This window comes from Pyrus communis, chromosome 16 (assembly GCF_963583255.1).
Source record: "Pyrus communis chromosome 16, drPyrComm1.1, whole genome shotgun sequence".
In the NCBI taxonomy this organism is placed as follows: Eukaryota; Viridiplantae; Streptophyta; class Magnoliopsida; order Rosales; family Rosaceae; genus Pyrus; species Pyrus communis.
In genome coordinates this window covers 12262836-12282545 of record NC_084818.1, presented here as the reverse complement: position 1 = coordinate 12282545, position 19710 = coordinate 12262836, and the positions used below count along the sequence as shown (strand labels likewise).

The window sequence follows — 19710 nt, the reverse complement described above, 5'->3', positions numbered from 1 at the left end:
TTTCATGTTCATACCGATATCGAAATTTGGCCTTCAATAGGATGTTCTTTATCTGACCTGTTAAAATAAATTACTAAACGTAGCTTCGTACGAAATTTTGTTTGGTGTTAGATTTCCAGTCAGAATACGATCTTTACATTTTATCTTCTAGTTCATGATAGGAAGAATTGCAGAAACAAAATTGGTAGTTCAAGGTATCTTAGAGTATCTGAACCTAGTAACTCTACTTGCATGACCAATAAAACGAACAAGCTGCTTTCTCTGCTTTCTCTTCCTCTTTCCTTCTATTTCAAAAACAAAAATAAAAAATTTATTCACACACTTTGTGTATGCTCATATGCTAGTAATGCCAAAGAAAACATTTTCATTGAAGAAGTACCAAGTCTTACAAATTAAAATTAAAAAAAAGAAAAATTATTACAAATAACAGTACAAGGTCCAAACCCTAAACCTGTAAACGGGTTGTTTTATTAGGTTTGCATCGGTTTCAATCAAACCGTTAAATTGACGGATCGCTCAAACCCAATTCATTAAGCTAATAGATCACCCAACTCAATCCGTTATACTAATAGATCATCTATTTCACCCGTTAACAATTTTTTTAAACAAAAAAAAAAAAAAATTGCATTGCAATGTATACCAATTATCCACTAACAAAAAAAATTCTACAAGTCCCCTAAAATAAAAATAAAAAACGAAAAACTCAGAAGCTAGCTCTTTTCAGTGATGTCATAGCAATGGCAGCACCAAAAGCCTCGAAACCAACACGACAAGGCCCTTACCAGCACACTACTTGTCCTCGACTGTCGGACTCTCCGTTTTCGGACCGTTCGACAACAACACGTACTTCAACAGGTTCTCCCGTCCTGGCCTACAAACCGATCAGGAACAAACTCATCGGCTCTCTCGAAAATCAGGACAACAACTCCCCTTCTTTAACCTTAAACGCCCCGTTGTGACTGTCGATCAGGATATCCGTCTTTGCCTTTCCGTACTGCAACGACACCGGCAGCTCAATCCTGAACGCTTCGTAGACCACATATTTCATCAACGGCCTTTGCTCCGCGCCTATCGTTGTTTTTGTTACTGAAATTACACAACCAATCTCGATTGACGGGTTTTGCGGGTAGACCAAAATGACTGCATCTTTAAATGAAATGTCAAAATGTCCATATAAACTATAACAATAAAAAAAGACCACACTAATATTCTCCAACCGAAATGTCAAATCCTATGTGGTGATAACAGGATTGGCAACAAGAGAGTTGCTGTCAAATTTGACAGCAGCTTCAAAATTAATTATTAATGTTTTTTATTAGTTTAATCATCATTGCAATTAATTTTTTATTAATTTGGACACGTGTCCACCCGGGATTGGGTGTAAGCAGGACCTCCTGCTAAAATATTCAGCAGCGAAGTAGTGTCCTTAATGTTATTGTTGACTCCTCTTTTCTTTTTAACACGCCCTGATTAATATATAAGGGAAACGGTCCCCTTTTGCAATTAATGTTGCAATTAAGTTTTTATTAATTTAATGATTTATTTTATAATAAAATAAAATAATAATGTAATTTGACATATTGGGTGGACAATAAAAACTTTAAAAGATGTCAAAATGCCACATACGCTGTCAAATTTAAATTTTATGTTCAAAATTTAACATCTCATTTGGAGATGCTAAAAAAAAAACAAGTGATTAACGGGTTTATTCATTGATGACCCAACCTTTTAAACATTCACTTAAATGTTAATTTTAACAAGTGAGTTGGATAGGTTAACGAATTGGGTCTAAAATGCCAGGTGAACCTAACCCAGACCTCAAAGATGTTACAAGTGTGGTGTGAGGCCCAATACTGACTGCATCAATTTGGTGGTGAGATAAGCTGATGTGAAGCATTATCAAGTGGGTTAGGTTTGCTTCCCACTCAAAATCACCCTTGGGGCTCACTCTTTTAGTCCTTATACGGTCTTCGCATTTGATAATTTCTTTTAGATATCCGACGAGTTTCTACATACGATCCTCGCATTTGATAATTTCTTTGAGATATTCGAAGAGTCCTTGCATATTGGAATAATTTGAGGACCTCTTTTCTGGCCCATAAAAAACTCTTTGTCCCTATATTTAGGGACTATAGGGTTATGAAACCTCATTTAGGGTCCCAATTGGATATGCTCGCTATACAATAATTTCACTAGATAATATGATTAATAAAATGACACTTTTTGAGGAACCACCAAATTTGCTTTCCACAAAACTACTTTTTTTATTTTTTTATTCAACAACGGATTGAAATCCTAGTGTAAAGTAATTTTATCAAAACCACAAATTTCAAAAGTGATAATTAAATCACTCAATGGGATGAAGTTAAACCCTTTAAAAGCAAGGCACTCAATTGGTGGGATGTTATGCTAAAAAAGATCAATATTTATTGGACAAGTGCTTAGAGCAGAATCATGCTCTTCATGTCCATCATGATGCTTGAGTTTGGGGCTACATCTAGCTTTTCTGATTCGAGAAATATGCTAATCTAATCTAAACTATAGAAAGGGATTCTAACTTTGGGTGCAATTTCAAGGGTAAGCATACTATTATAGCCAACTCGCTATGCTCTGGTATGTTGGGGCAACAAATGGCTTAAGGTGGGGGACATCTATCACATTGTGAATGAGCTTGACTGTGTCTAGCTGTTTTCCTTACGAAAAGGTGATTCAATGGACACTCAGGAATTGTCTCTGGGCACCCGAGAACGGTTATGAACAACTAAGTATTTATCTTTATAGTTGCGTGTCCACAGTATCCTTGTGCAAAAGCATATATTTAGAGAGGAATATCCAACTTTTGGGCTCATTATTGATTGTTAAAGGGCTCTGCTGCAACTGGAGCTGCAAGGGAAAGAGTCATGGCAACAAATGGCTTACCTTGGCCTGGGTTTGCATTTGAGCTTGCATGCACACTCGACACACTGCAACTGTTTTAAGTTGATGTCCTAGTAGATGTATGGTCCAACGTCAAGATAATGTTACCATATCTCCAATAAAGATACTTCTCAAACAGCCCGTCCTTCTGTAATAAAATTTCTGGCATAAATTTCAATTGATCAAATCATTACATCCATTCTAATATTACAACGTCCACTGATCCCTTTTGAAGAATCAAGGTGAATAAGCCATTCTAAAGAAAACATTGCATCCATTTCAACTGATCAAATTATCAATGAAATCCTTTTTTTTTATATATATAATGGGGTAGAATTAATAATTTCTGCTAGTAATCACATTCTGTGAAAACGGTAAGATTATAGAACTGTTTCTTTGCTGCCATTAGCTCGAAATGACTCCTCTGTTATTCCATAGTAGACTGGTACTTTGCCTACAAAGGTAATGAAATTCCACCTGAAAGCAGACCCACCAATAATATATGTCCCTTGAGTCTGACCATCTTTGCTTGTGCCCAAGTATAGTTCCTTCAAGTCATCAACAGTTACCTGCCCTCTGTCCTTGAGTTGTGGCAGAGCTTCTTTGATGTCTTTTTCAGAGACTTCCTCCTCATCGACCTCTTCAACTGCAACATGGTATACTCCTTGGACCATCTTTTCTTTGTCATCCCCTTCGCTCGTTGGTTCGAGGATTGACCAGTGCATCGGCTCACCTTCAACTGACTGTTCGAACTCACGTCTAATGTGGACTGGGGTTTCATGGGCGAAGGGATTAAACTTCAAATCTCATCATACCTAGCTAGGTCGACATGTCTTTCTTTTTTTTTTCTTTTTTCTGAAATCGGCCTTCTTTTCCTAGAAGGCTCTATTACCATTTCGAATGTGGTGTAGGCCCCATGAATGACGATGCACCAGTTCAGTGGTGAGAAAAGCTGATGTGGAGCATTATCACGTGGGTGACGGTCCTCACTCTTTGAGTCCCTCTACGGTCCTCAAATTTGAGGATTTCTTTGAGATATTCGGCGAATCCCTATATATTAGGATAATTCGATGAACTCTATTTTGGCACATTAAAAGCCCTTTGTCCGTATATTTAGGGACTATAGGGCTATGAAACTCCATCTAGGATCCCTACTGAAAAGGCTCATAGTACAATAATTCCACTAGACATCATGATTAATAAAATGAGACTTTTCGATGCACTACCAAACTACTTTGTTTTTATTCACCAACGTATTGAAATCCTAGTGTATTGTAATTTTATCAAAACCATAAATTTCAAAAATGTAATTAAGTGAACCACTGAATGGGAGGCACTCAGTGGGATGCTAATGTCAAAAAGATCAATATTATTGAACAAGTGCTTACAGCAAAATCATGCTTTTCATGTCCATTTTAGGGCTTGAGTTTGAGGCTATATCTAGCTTTTGTGATTCAAACAATAATCTAATCACTATAGTCTAAAGTTGGGATGTGAACTGCTCTACTCATGTTGGGTGTGAAGTAAGGCTTCCATTTTGAGTTATTAACAATATTGCCATGGGCTTTTGGGCCTGTCTTCACAAAAAAAAAAAAAAAAAGATCTTTGTTTGGCCTGCTTTTGGGGATTCAAAATTTTGAAATTTTTTGGTTTAGGAAGGAGGATAACATTATTGTGTTGGCGTCCCGTTGGAAAATCAATTGTTGTGGGGGCTTGAAGGTGCAACAGTTTCTTTGCATGATGTTGAAGCGAATAAAGTGTTGATACATTGACGGGGTTTGAGTCGTTATGCAAGGGCTCAATACATTTTTGCTATTGTGGTAAAAAGTCACTTGCAGTAAAGTGAGTGTTGATTTTGTGAGTAAAATGTTGATTTTTCAGTTAACACATACAATTGGTACTAATTGGTCAGTAAAGTTCTAAACCTGTCACTGTGAATTAAGGACATGCGTAAATTGGCAATATTGTTATGCAAATGATTAGCACGCATACACGGACATAGAGTTATAGCTTATCATATGAATGTGGACTTATGATTTTCTACATTTATGCTTTCTAATTGGTTTTTTTTTTTTTTTAAAATTTTTAATTTCTTTGATGCAAAGCATAATGGAAAGCTGTTGAGAAGCCTAAAATCGCATTCCGTTGCTGTTGTTTCACTTACTGGGAGGAGGATGGACACATGACTAGAGTATGTTGTTGGAGTTTTGAGACCTTTAGTGTCCCACATCGGGGAACTGAATGTTCCCAATTGCATTTATATATCTTTAGTCCTTTGCACCTGTAGTTAGGATTTGGATTATTTGGAAATGAATTTATGGTTGTGTGGTTAGGTTTATATAATATAGCTTAAATACAATTAATATTAATTAATTAAGACGAGCCTTGGGGCACTCAGGGCCTTAGAAGTTAAAATTAATCAAATTCATTAATTTTAATTTCGGATTAATTTTTTGATTAATTTATTAATTAAAAACGTTTTGATTAAGAGACACAGCTCTTAGAAAGAGTTATGTACTTTCAAATACGCTGAACATGTATTTGAAAAGGGTGTGAAACAACCTATATATTTGCAATCCGAGTTTCCAAGTAAGATCATCCTTTCTTCATTCTTCTCTTCCGTACAAACTTTCCAGAGTGTAAACACACAAAGCAATTCGCTAGAATTCTATAATCCAGTGCGGGTTGTAGAGTTAGGTAGTTGTATCCTGGTCGAGCAGACATTGTAGAACCACAAGCACAAGAATGGGATGGAAATTCGGTTCGAAGGACATAGTTTTTACGCTAGCTTCTACCTTTGATTCATTCAAGTTAGTATCATTTTAGTTTCTGTATTTGTGGTGTAATTTCATTCTATATTGCATGTATTTTTTAATAATAAAATATAGGTATTCAATCTATTTCTGTTATTTCTATTTCTAAATTGTTCTCCAACATATGTTTCATCCATCTAATTGTCGGCCATGCACCAATTTGAGTTTAACGGACGAAATCAGTTGGTTTTTCTTTACTTGACCTTTTTTTGGGCACCTTTGCTAGTCTATTCTAAACTAGGGAAGATACTTCTCAAACAACCCGTCTAATCTGAACTATGAACCAAATTCAATCAATTATTTTCAGCAATATCAAAAGCATATGCACAAAATATGTATACATGATGCATAAATTCAACCATTTCATGAACCAAACTCAAACATGCCCAACATCTACACATGCAATAAATACGCACAGATTATGCACAAAATATGTACCAATTCATGAACCAAATTCAACCATCTACATATGCACAGAATATGCACACAATAAATACCAATTGGTGAACCAATTTCAATTAATTAATTAATTTCCAGCAACATCAAAAGCACAAGCACAAAATACGTACATATTATGCACAAATGAATATCGAACAAACCATGAAAAAAATTAACTTCAAAATACATGCATTTACACAACCCAAAACCATAATCCGTTAATTTTCCCTGAATTAACAGTACAAAACACTAAATCGCACCCAAAACCCTAAATTCTCAAATTGGGAAAACCTAAGTTCAAATAATGAAATTTCAATTCAAATCGTACCTTTTTATTTTATTTTATATATATTTTTTTTTAATTTTGTCATTGCAGTTGTTTGAATCGATGGATAACAAACTCGTCTTGGCTGCGAAACTTATAGAAGTAATTGGAAAGTTGGTGTCAGTCGAAAAGTTGTTCTGTTTGGGGGCTGTGATTCTTCAAGTAGGGGGTTAGGCGAGAGAGATTTTCAAAGAAGGTGTAAATGTTGACTGAGTTGAATGAAATAACCCATGTATATGGAAGGGGAATTTGGCCTTTTCAAGTTTCAAAAAATCTTATTTTTGTTATATTCTTGTGCATGTCGTGTGCATATCCTATGCATAGTTAAAAAATCCTATTTTTAATCACAAGATTAAGAAAATAAATCATTTTTGTTAATTTCCCTAGATTGTATTTTGAAAACTTTTATATTTTCATCTAGTAAATTCTAAAATGGAATTGTATTTTGCTTCCAATTCCATCTTCAGCTTTCTTCCCCTCCCAATAATGAAAAGCCCTCACTTTCTCTAAAGAGTAATGGGAAACTAAATTTTAAGATAAAATTTGCAAACTAATAAAAATTAGTAAAAAGTTAATTTTTTACTAATAAAAATTATTTGCAAACTAATAAAAGTTTGAAAAGCCCTCATTAATAAAAATTAGCACGTTTACTAAGTAAGAAACCAATAATTAATTTTCATGTCTTTTAATTTTAAATGCTGTTTTTAACTCTTAAATAATAAGCTAATAATCAATTTCTACTCATAATATCGTAAAAAAAAAAAAAAAAAAAAAAGCCCATTTTCGTTCCAGAGAATCCAAGCGAAAGCAAAAGCATCACGATTAACTCAAAACCCGAAAGGCCGGTGAGGAGGGCGGCCATGGTGGCCACTGTCAATGCTACCTATTTCCTTTTGACTGCTGATTACGGCTCCGAGCCCAACGCTCTCGACCCTGTAAGTTCCTTTTTCTTCCCGATCTTCAGAATTCAAACTTTGATCTTGTTACGAAAAGGGTAGCGAGACACTGAAAAATTAATCTCTTGGTTCACAGTTTAATTTCTCAGGTCTGCAATTTAAGCTCATAAATTTTGGGGTCTTTCCATTTCGCGTTCGATTTACAATTGTTAGTTGTAGAATGAATGTGGGTTGTGTAACTGGGCCAGTTGGGTATATTTTGTTTTCACTTTTCGCCGATTTTGTTCACGTCTTTTTGGCAAATTGATAATGTGAGTGAGATTTTGGGTAGTTTTCTCCGCTTGTGTAGTTACCACTCTGTAATTACAAATGTTTTGGTATTTGATTGCTCAAGACACCCAATGCGATCTTTCTATCATTTAGATTTGATTGTTTACGAAAAAGACAAAGTTGCGATTGTAAAAAGCTGGAGAAAATGTGATTTAGCAATGCTCTTGGACTGCTATGCTATGTAGATTATTGAGCACTTCCTTTTTTCTTCCCTGAATGTAGAGCGGAGTATTTTTAATCAGTTAGGAGTGATGTGTTTTGCGAAAATTGGTAGTTTAAGGTACCTTAGAGTACCTGTACCTAGTAACTCTACTTGCATGACCAATAAAAAGAACAAAAGCGAAAAAAAACTTTGTAAATCCTTGATTGCTGTTTTATCTGCATTTGTTGTCGTTGCTTACAGTTTTATTTTGCTTGCAGTGGACTGATGTTGAAACGATGGTTTCTCTAACAATTTTTGCCCACCATAGTTTGTCTTATCTCATGAGTGACAAGCCTCAGGAAGCTCTCAACAATGCAATGCAATGCAAGCACAAGTAGCTTCCCAGTCTAGCACTTTGTATCTTATCTTTAGGCTGCTGCCCTTTCGGCCCCTTGGAATGGACAGTGAAGCTCAAGCAGCACTTGTTATGAACTCTGCATGAGAATGTATCCTTCTTAGGATATGTAAACACAAGTAAATTTATTCATCTGGTGGTTGATCATCATGTGCCAGGCCCTAGACCGGATTCAGGACAGAAATCTTCAGATGCTGACAGATTCTTGCTTGGAAGGACACCTTCCTAGTGATGATGGTACTGAGTTGGCACGCTTGGCTTCACAATGTTTACAATCTGAACCCTGAGCGCGACCAAAGCCAAAGTCATTAGTTGCTTCTTTGACTCCTCTTCAGAAAGAAACTGAGGTTAGCTCTCTCCTCTGTTTCTCTAATTAAGCATTATAGTACCAACTATACTCGGGGAGTATAGTTTGACTGTTTAAAATCTTCACACTATTGTTTCTAGACCTATATTTTGAGGCAGTCTTGTAAGCAATCTATTATATGTTATCTTCTTTTCACTGGAATCAATCTGAGCTATTTGTGTAAGCTCGTTTCTAATTATCTGCTGATTCATTCTTGTATTAATACCGAATCTTGTACCAAGCGGAAATATTTGAAAACTTGGGCAAGGGACATGACTCTAATTTGTTATTAGTGAGGACTTGAGAGAGCTACACTTTTGTTTAGTGCCTTTCATGGTGAATGATGTATACCCTTACATATGTACATATATACTTATTAAATCATATGAAGATCGAACACAACAATGCATATGAACTATGTACTACAGTAAATGCATGCAGCATTGTTAACCCTAGTTTGAGCATAATGCATTCTGTTGATAGACAATGAATGCATGGAACTTACTCGAGGATGATGCCATGAAGATCAAGACGTGATTAAGACCTTCCCTTCTCTTGGAAACGTATTGGATCTCTCTGCTGTCAATAGGACTAGCACTAGCATTAAGAGAACCATGCCACACTTGAGAAAGGGGATCGAAACCCTAGTTATAAGGATGTAACTGCCCCTCTTATCATGGTTGCAGTTACTTTCAGTTTTCTAACTCCTCATAACCGTTCTCTACATCATTTTGTATAAAACTCATAGTTTTCTCACCTTATATCATACATTGATCAACATGTATAAGTTTCATTACATTATATCTCCTTATGGTAATGTTATTTCATGTCTTTATTAGGTGTTTTGATTCATTTCTCACATATAAGTTCTAACATTCTTCCACATGAGAATGATCAAAACATCTAATGAAATAACTAACAAGTCACCACTGAGATAAAGAGTTGAAATAAATCTTTCAAACATACTCAAAGAAGCATTAGTTGAACCTTAGACAGTATAATACAATTTGCAGTACCATTTGTACTAAAATCACAGACTAATAGGATTCAAATGAGATCATTTGTGAGAATACACTTCTGAATAAGAGAATTCTTCATTACAAGCATTACTCCCACATTGCTTCAAAACATCCTATATATTCTGATTCCATTGTAGAAACAACCCTTGTGGTTTGCTTTCTGCTTCTCCATGACACTGCACCCCCAGCCATTATAAAAATATATCCACTTGCGGACATTTTATCATCAATGCAACCTCTCAAATCAGCATCACTATAATAGACAACTTCCAAGTTTTGGACTCGATGGTAACTTAATACATAGTCCTGTGTCTTTTTCAAATACCTCAGTACCTTTTTGCCTGCATTCCAGTGTCAATACCAGGATTTGATTGAAACCTTCCTAGTACACTTAATGCAGACGCTAAATCAGGGCTTATGCATACTTATGCATTCATGACACTGCCAACTAGAGATTCATACGGCTTATCCATCATAACTCGAATGTCATGTTGAGTTATAGGGCACTGTGAGAGAGAGAACTTATCTCCTTTACCAATGGGGACATCACCCGCACTGTAAGCTTCCATATTGAATCTCTTCAACACTCTCTCAATGTAGTTCTTCTGAGATAGCCCCAAGGTTCCATTCTGCCTATTCCTCACAATCTCAATACCCAAAACATAATGAGCCTCTCCCAAATCTTTCATATCAAAACCGTTGCATGGCATTTTCTTGGTTTCAATCATTAACTGCATATGAGAGCTTGCCAACAGTATATCATCCACATATAAAACCATGAAAATGAATTGAGATTTGTGTTGCTTTATGTAGATACAATTATCAATTTTGTTCTCCACAAAACCAAAGGACTGAAAACGTTTATACCACTGCCTCGAAGCCTGTTTTAAACCATAGATAGACTTATTTAGCTTGCACACCAGATGTTCTTTCTTCCTTTCAACAAATCCTGGGGGTTGTACCATATAAATGTCCTCATCAAAGCAACCATAAAGAAAGGCAATTTTAACATCCATGTGGTGAAGTTCCAAGTCAAAATGAGTTGTGAGTGCCATAATAACCCTAAAAGTCTTTGGTAGAAACTGGAGAAAACATTTTTGTGTAATCCAAGCCTTTCTTTTGTGTAAACCCTTTAGCTACAAGTTAGGCTTTAAGCCTTTCAATCCTGCCATGACCATCCCTCTTGGTTTTAAATACCCATTTGCATTGCCTTCTTAGTGTCTAAACCATCAACCAAAGTCCAAACATGATTACTTGCCATGGAAGCAAGTTCTTCTGACATTGCAACTTTCCAAAAATCACTCTTAGAACTCTCCAGGCCTGTTTATAAGTCATTGGATCATCTTCATCACCAAGATCATACTCAACTTCTTGTAGATAACACAAATAATCATTTGGTATAGCAGACTTCTTGGTTCTCATCAATTTCCTTGATAAAGGGTTTCCATAGCACTAGCATTAAGAGAACCATGCCACACCCGAGAAAGGGGATCGAAACCCTAGTTATAAGGATGTAACTGCCCCTCCTATCATGGTTTCAGTTACTTTCAGTTTTCCAACTCCTCATAACCGTTCTCTACATCATTTTGTACAAAACTCCTAGTTTTCTCACCTTATATTATACATTGATCAACATGTATAAGTTTCATTACATTATATCTCCTTATGGTAATGTTATTTCATGTCTTTATTAGGTGTTTTGATTCACTTATCACATATAAGTTCTAACAAATGATTCTCTATAAAATGTCGATCTCTTATGCCCCAAAATTCAGGGTAGTTAACGACAAGGGTTTTCAGTGATCGTAGTACTTTAATCATATATAGATGCTTAACATGGGTATCCCACATGGTGCCTCCTGGTCTACTCTTTCACCACTTGGTGAATCCTATTCAAGAAGGGATTTGACTGCTATACGTGATATCCTAGAGAATATTGGCTATAAAGACAATGGAATGACAAATGAGGTCTTATTTTTGTTTAATAAATGGAGAAATAAATATCTAATAAGTTGTGTTGTATATATTTTGCCTTCTCAATAGTTACGTTCCACTGCAGCTCTTGTTCCAAATATGCACTAACCAAATGCTGGAATCATTAGATTCAAAGAAAAGGGAGGATTCTGCTTTTAAGCAAAAGGACTTCAAACCACAATTGAGTGTTATTCACAGGTTAGGTTCTTATTATGATACTTGTGGGAAATTCTGAGTAGAGGTTTGCTAAGAGTTGCTTTCCTGTTCATACCGATCGTTACATTTTATCTTCTAATTCATGACAGGAAGATTTGAAGAAAGGAAATTGGTAGTTTAAGGTATCTTAGAGTATCTGAACCTAGAAACTCTACTTGCATGACCAATAAAAAGAACAAAACTGAAAGAAAAAAAAATTAGTAAATCCTTAATTGCTGCTTTCTCTGCATTATTGTTGCTGACAGTTCTATTTCACTTGCAGTTCATTGATTTTGGAACAATGGTGTCTCCAACAATTTTTGCCTGGCGTAGTTTGTCTTATCTCATGAGTGACAAGCCTCAGGAAGCTATAAACGATGCAATGCAAGCACAAGTAGTTTCCCCACTGTTTGATATCCGTTCCTAGTATATTCTGATTGTATTCGTTTATTTTATTTATTATAAACGATGTATTTTGACTCCATCTGTTTGATATCCTTTCCTAGTATATTTTGATTGTATTTTGTTTATTATAAATTTTCAGGATGGCAATCCGAGAATATCCACCTTTGCCTGATGAAAAATAGTAGGGGTGGGAAGAGTTATTATACAAATCTGGCATTTACTCCTCCTGAATATATTAGGACTGGTAGGTAGATCGTGGAAAAAAGCGGCGTTTATTATGATTTACTTGACAAACATCCTTTAAGTATGCAGTTCAGCAATTATTATACACTGCGAATCCCTTGTCTTGCAGGGAGAGTAACACCAGAAGGTGCAATATATAGGTTTGGACTCTCTTGATTGATCTTCTCAGCTGAAAGCGGATCCCCTCTAGCCATTTAAATGATTGTTCCAGTGGTGAACTGAACAAAAATAAAGAAAAAATCATTTGTAGGAAAAGATAAATTAGGGAAACTCTTGTAAAGATCTAATGGTTACTCTTTTACCTACGATAAAATATAGTTTACTTTCAATTGTTATGAACTCTTATGAGGATTTATCCTTCTTAGGATATGTAAACACAAATAAGTAAATTTATTCATCTGGTGGTTGATCATTTTGTACCAGGCCCTAGACCTGATTCGAGACAGAAACCTTCAGATGCTGACAGATTCTTGCTTGGAAGGACAGCTTTCTAATGATAATGGTACTGAGTTGGCACGCTTGGCTTCACGATGTTTACAATCTGAACCCCGAGAGCGACCAAATCCAAAGTGATTAGTTTCTTCTTTGACTCCTCTTCAGAAAGAAACTGAGGTTAGTTCTTTCTCCTCTGTTTCTCTAATTAAGCATTCTATTCCCAACTTTACTCGGGGAGCATAGTTTGATTGTTTAAAATCTTCACACAACTGTTTCTAGATCTATATTTTGGGGCAGTCTTGTAATCAATATATTCATATGTTATCTTCTTTTCACCAAACTCAATCTGAGCTAATTGTGTAAGCTCATCGTATCTACCGATTCATAATTTGTTAATACTGAACCTTTGTATCAAGCGGAAATATTTGAAAATTTGGGAAAGGGATATGACTCTCATTTGTTATTAGTGAGGACTTGAGAGAGTTACACTTTTGTTTAGTGCCTTTCATGGTGAATGATACTCTCTTATAGCCCGAAATTGAGGTTGGTTAATTACAAGGGTTTTCAGTGATACCGTACTCGTTGGGTGCCAATTAGAAGCACTCAGATCTGCAGCATCCTAGTAGTTTAATCATACATAGATGCTTAACATGATGCTGGTAGCTGTATCCTGGACTTCCTTTAAGTTCTTTTTGCTTACCTCTGCAGGTTCCCACATGTTACCTTCTGGTCTTCTCTTTCACCACTTGGCGAAGCCTGCACAAGAAGGGATTTGACTGCTATACATGAGATCCTAGAGAGTATCGGCTATACAGATGATGGAATGAGAAATGAGGTTCTATATTCGTTTAATTAATGGAGAAAAATCTAATAAGTTGTGTTGTATACATATTTAGCCTTCTCAATTGTTTGGTTGTGTTACTGACATTTTCTCTCTTACGGTCCACTGCAGCTCTCTTTCCAAATGTGGACTGACCAAATGCAGGAATCATTAGACTCAAAGAAAAAGGGATTCTGCTTTTAAGCTCAAGGACTTCAGAACCATAATTGAGTGTTATTCACAGGTTAAGTTCTTATTATGATACTCGTGGGAAGTTCTGGGTAGAGCTTTGATAAGAGTTGCTTTCATGTTCATACCGATATCCAAATTTTACATTCAATAGGATGTTCTTTATCTGACCTGTTAAAATAAATTACTACACACAGCTTCGTACGAAGTTTGTTTGGCATTACATCTCATCTTCTACTTCTTGATAGGAAGAAACAAAATTGGTAGTTCAAACAAAATTGGTAGTTTAAGGTAAGTTAAGAGTATCTAAACCTGGTAACTCTACTTGCATGACCAATAAAAAAGAACAAAACTGAAAGAAAAAAAAAATATTATCCTGAATTGCGGCTTTCTCTGCATTTGTTATCGTTGCCGACAGTGTTATTTTGCTTGCAGTTCATTGATGTTGGAATGATGGTTTCTCCAACAATTTTTGCGTGGCGTAGTTTGTCTTATCTCATGAGTGACAAGCCTCACAAAGCTATAAACGATGCAATGCAAGCACAAGTAGTTTCCCCACTTTGGCACATTGCATGTTATCTTCAGGCTGTTGCCCTTTCGGCCCTTGGAATGGACATTGAAGCTCAAGCAGGACTTAAGGAGGGTACTACGCTTGAATCCAAAAGGAGTAAAGCAGTTGGACAAAAGTGAAAATCTAGTCCGGTCGACCAGGTGCCCAGTTTTCCACTTCTTTCGGTTTGGCTCTCAGCATATATAGGCGTCGATTGCTCGTAAGGTTTAAAACCACTCGAGCCAAAGCTTCATCATTTCCATGGTATTAGATTTTGGTCATTTTCCTGCAGTATATATTGTATTTGATTTGATTTCTTGTGTGTCAATTCGCGTATATGAATTCCTTTGACAAAATGGAAAGAAAAAATAGAAGGTTGTTAAAAACAGTGGTAGGGAGGAAATCGTTTAGCAGCTTTATAATTTGTGTACGGAAAGCATATAGGATTCCTACTTGGATAAATAAATAAATAATAATAATAATAATAATAATAATTAACGTGGTTTGATTGTTGTTAGACACATATATAAATTACTACTTGGATACAAATAAATAATAAAAAGTTAACCCTTCGAACTAAAATTTACGACGAACAAAACAATCATATGCAGTCCATAATTAACTCACTTTCTTTGGTAAATATCATGATTCTAAACATAATCTGCAGAATGGTCTTGATAAAGTAAACATAAACATAAACATCTTACAAACAACTAACATTAACAAAACATCTGCTAAAGAGATTTAGTAGTAAAGTTCTTTATTGTGACAACTCAATACTTGAAAACTTAAAACAAATAAGGCCCATGAAGCTCTTCTAGTGAAGTGAGTCCTTTTGTGCTATCTCAGAAGACACTGAAAATAAAAATACACAAACACACGTAATTAAGTTCTGAAGAAGACAGCCAATTCAATAAGAAAAACTTTACAAATAGATGCATGCATATCGCTAATTTAAGAAAGAAAAGTAAAATCACATTTACGTACCATTGCTTAATTGAAGTGTCGCTTGATCAAAATCAGCCTCAGATAAAGCCAATCATTCAAGACATTCAAGAACCTGATGTACGAGTATCTCCATTGCCTGATGAAAATTAGACTGCCACAAACTCCCCAAAATCCAACAATAAAACCAAGCGCCATGCTGACGTAAAATCCCCATGTTATCAGCTCATCCTTTTCTTCTTCATTGCTTGAGATCACGGTTTCCTGTTGATCATCACACATGTTTTGAAGTGGAGGTCCGCACAGTTGAGGATTTCCAGCATAATTGGAGGGATCAAAACTTTGGAGCTGGGTGCCTGTTGGAATTTTGCCAATAAAATTGTTGTATGACAAGTCCAAGACACTAAGACGATCTATCCGAGCAAGGCTTGTTGGAATTCTGCCATCTATCTGGTTTCTTGACAAATCGAGGATCTCCAATGCTTGCAACTTTCCAATCTTTGTAGTTAGCTCACCTGTCAATCCGTTTATCGACAAGTTTAAAGAAATTAACCCAACAAGATATGTGATTTCAATTGGAATCTCCCCCGTTAACCTATTGCTTGAGAAATCAATTCTCTTCACGAGTCCCAAAGTGTTTTTGTACGAGTACATTCTTCCCTTCCATATGAATGTTGCATCATCCTGATAAACAACATAACCATCATTTGTTGACAACAAATGTTGAAGGATCGGAGATGAATTTCCTATCTGTGCCAGAGCAGTCAAATTGCTGAGGCAGTTTGGTATTGCTCCAGAGATGTTGTTCACAGACACATCCAAGTTTTGAATTTTTGTTAGACGGCATAGTTCAGACGGCATGCTTCCGTTGAAGTTATTAGAGGAAAGCATCAAGATAACCAAATTCTGAAGGCTAACCCCTAACCATTTTGGTATGGGTCCTGATAATTGATTGTTTCCAACATCAATAACTTTTAAACTGGTGCAATTCTTGAAGGATGAAGGCAACTCTCCAACAAATCTGTTGCTTCTTAGTTTCAATGTTTCCATGTGATACAGTGAGCCTACTGTGGATGGAATTTTCCCCGAAAAAGCATTGTAGCTCAAATCAAGCATGATTAGATGGTCAAAATGTGTCAAGCATTCTGTAAGCTCTCCAGAGAGATTGTTGCTTGAGAGATTAAGAAACTTTAAACTCCTGTATGCTTCACACAAGATAGAAATTGACCCTGAAATGTTATTATTAGAGAGATCCAAATATGACGCATGCGATAGAGTTGAAGGAATTGGAGGAACCCAATTACAACTGAAGCTTAAAACTAGCAAGTTGGAGGACAAATCCAAATATGTTAATCTAGAGAGATTCGAGAAGTGGCTTTCCGAACCCACACCTTCTAGAGCATTCGTGCTCAAGTCCATATACTCTAGATTAGACAGTTGCCCAATGCTTTCCGAAACCACACCTTCCAGAGCATTCGTACTCAAGTCCATATACTCTAGATTAGACAGTTGCCCAATGCTTTCAGGTATTGTTCCACTCAATTGATTTCCAGAGAGATCTAATTCTTTCAACGATGAAAAGTTTGTGAGATCAGGAATTGATCCAGAAAGATGATTGTTATAGAGGTACAGAGTCTCCAACGAGTTTTGAACACACGTAGACAACATTTGAACAAACTTGGAAAACTGTCCACTCAGACTAGTATTGCCTAGGTACAGTTTTTGCAAACTGCATAAGCTGGAAAAAGAATGCGGATTCACCGCGTCAAATTTGTTCTGAGAGAGAGACAGATAGACAAGAGAGGTCAAGTTTTCAACGACACTGGGAATTAAACCAGTTAAACTGTTGTCAGAGAGGTCAAGATGGATAAGGCTGGCATTGTAGTTAGACAACCATAAATATGTTGAAGGAGAAGTGTACTGGTTGCCAGAGAGGTCAACATGAGCAAGAGATTTTGAAGAATTTATGTTAAAAAGAGTACTGGAATGGATTACAGGAGAAGGAAGACCACACCCCCGTAACATCAAGTTTGTAAGTTTAGGGAGCTTACTAACTGTTTCCAGCCAGTCATGAACATTACTGATATTGGTGCTACTCAGATCCAAATATGTTAAAGAAGAAAGAAGAGGGAGCCACGAATTCAGATTTTCTGCACTGTTAAAGTCATTCCCACCGAGATCAAGATATTGCAAGTGGGTAAGGTTTCCAACTTGACTTGGAAATCGACCACCAAAAGAAGCATAAGAGAGATCGAGGTGTCTTAAATTGGAAAGAGAACCAATGAAATATGGAAGTCGGGCCCCATTGAAGTTGACTCCATAAAGGTCCAAATATTTCAAATGCTGCAATTCAAGTAGTTTGGGACTCATCATCTTACCTTGCAAAAAATAATTGATGTCCTGCGTGTCTCCTTTCTGTTGATGTGAGTAAGATTCGTTCAAAGAATACCACCCAAGATGAAGTTGAGTAACATGGTTGGTTCGGTTGCTGCAGTGGACGCCGACCCATTTGCAACAATCCTGCTTGTGTTCTTCTCTTACCCACGAAGAGAGGAGATGGTAGTGATCCACGAGGCCGTGTTTGAAAGCAAGGAGTGCTTCTCTTTCCCTCTCAAAGCACCTCACCACTCCTTCTGAAGAAATATTTTTGAATCCAAGGGAAAGGGAAGGGTTGACAGCACATTGCAGTAAAGTGAACACCACAATTAAAGCACGAAAGAGTTTGTTCAAGCACCTGATTCTGATTCTGTCACCCTCCATCTTAATTCAACTAAATAAAGCAAGAGACAATTGAAGCACGAAAGAGTTTCTTTAGGATTTTGATTTTGGAGCAAAAGGAAAGCTGCAAGTGTAGTTCAAAATGAACGAAGAAAAGTAAAAGCAAAATATCCAATAATTGCGATAATATTTATACAATGGAATATGCCATTTTATCTCAAACACTAAAGAAAGGTAGGCCTACAAGTAGCTAAGTAGAGGCAATGCAATAGGTGACCAAAATATAGCCACATCTTTATTCAAGAATTAAAGTTGCCTCAGTTCAAAAAAGAAGTTTCTTACAAATAACAGTACAAGGTCCTAACCCGGCCTTCAAAAGATAATAAAAAGAGTTTTAAAATTTTGAATCTTAACTACAAGCAATCTAATAATTTTATTCAATAATTAAGGCCAAAAATATTATAAAAATATTAACAAGAACACAAATTAGTTTTCTTCTTTTTCTTCTCTCTCCTCCCTTTTCCTCTTCAGTCTTCACCCCCTCTTTTCTTTTCACCCATCCCTTCTGTTTTACCCGTGCCTCATCTATCCAACAAGATCCTCTCTGGATCCTTTTGGTGAGGATCTACGAATTCATAAATCGTATCCGTTCATCGTAAATCGTACGGATTTTTCTTTTAAATTCTCCCCTCACTTCGTTTTCACTGGAAAAGGATCCTCCTTTTCTTGGGGATCCTAGAGATTCCGCGATCGTGATCATTCATCATACATCTTGCGGTCAGTTTTCATTACGTACTATTTGTATTTAATTTTAAATTTTAAATTTTGAAATGATTTTTGACCGCACGGTATACGATGAACGGTTACGATCGCAAAATCCCTAGAATCCCCAGGAAAAGAATCCGGTGAAGATTCTTTTCCCTTTTCACCCTTCACAACCTCTATATATCTTAATTATTTTTTTATGAAATTTTCTGTAATTTTTGTAAAGAAAGCATACACGATTGTCGATGTATTATTTCTGATGAAATAAATAATAATTAGTTTGTTAAACATCATGGCATCGTTGTTGACATAGATATAAATTACAGCTTGGATTAAAATAAAAAATAAAAAGTTAACCCTTAGTAAATTTGACATGATTTTGCATAGGAGTGCAACCAATCCTTTAAACTAAAATCTACAACTAACAAAACAATCTTTGACACGCTATATTTGGGTGGGAAATTTTCAAGGCATGAGATTGAAAGCCAAATTGAAAAGAAAATATTACAAAATGAGAAAATTCTTCAATAATACGTAGAACTGAATGATATATAATGAATGAAGAAACATAAAATAAAAAATCCAATAGTCGTGAAAATCTTTATACAATAGAATATCCAATAGTTCTCCTTCTCAATTCATATGCCATTAATCTCAAACATGTTACAAAGAAAGGTAGGCCTACAAGTAAAAATCAGAGGCAATGCAATAGGTGACCAAAACATAGCCTGATAAAGTACATCAAGTACCAAGGGCATCTCCACCATCACGCTTGAGGACTCTTTCAAGGGCTTCAATGGAATATTCGGATTCCTAAATGAATATTGTGGC

General features: G+C 36.1%; 2 protein-coding genes and 1 pseudogene across 2 annotated transcripts; 2 read left to right on the top strand and 1 right to left on the bottom strand.

The window, feature by feature from the left end:
- The first annotated feature begins 7268 nt into the window (after positions 1 to 7268).
- Positions 7269 to 14880, top strand: LOC137719640 (serine/threonine-protein kinase BSK7-like; annotated as a pseudogene).
- LOC137719818 (serine/threonine-protein kinase BSK3-like) lies at positions 11477 to 12236 on the top strand. The gene is made up of 2 exons (XM_068458830.1): positions 11477 to 11608; positions 12093 to 12236. The coding sequence occupies exons 1-2, from the start codon at positions 11477 to 11479 to the stop codon at positions 12234 to 12236; spliced, it is 276 nt and encodes a 91-aa protein (XP_068314931.1).
- Positions 14881 to 15026: 146 nt separating the features above from the next.
- LOC137721303 (receptor-like protein EIX1) lies at positions 15027 to 18290 on the bottom strand. Its single transcript, XM_068460408.1, has one exon. It carries the CDS (start codon positions 18154 to 18156, stop codon positions 15445 to 15447), a length of 2712 nt encoding a protein of 903 aa, XP_068316509.1. The 5' UTR covers positions 18157 to 18290; the 3' UTR covers positions 15027 to 15444.
- Positions 18291 to 19710: the final 1420 nt, after the last annotated feature.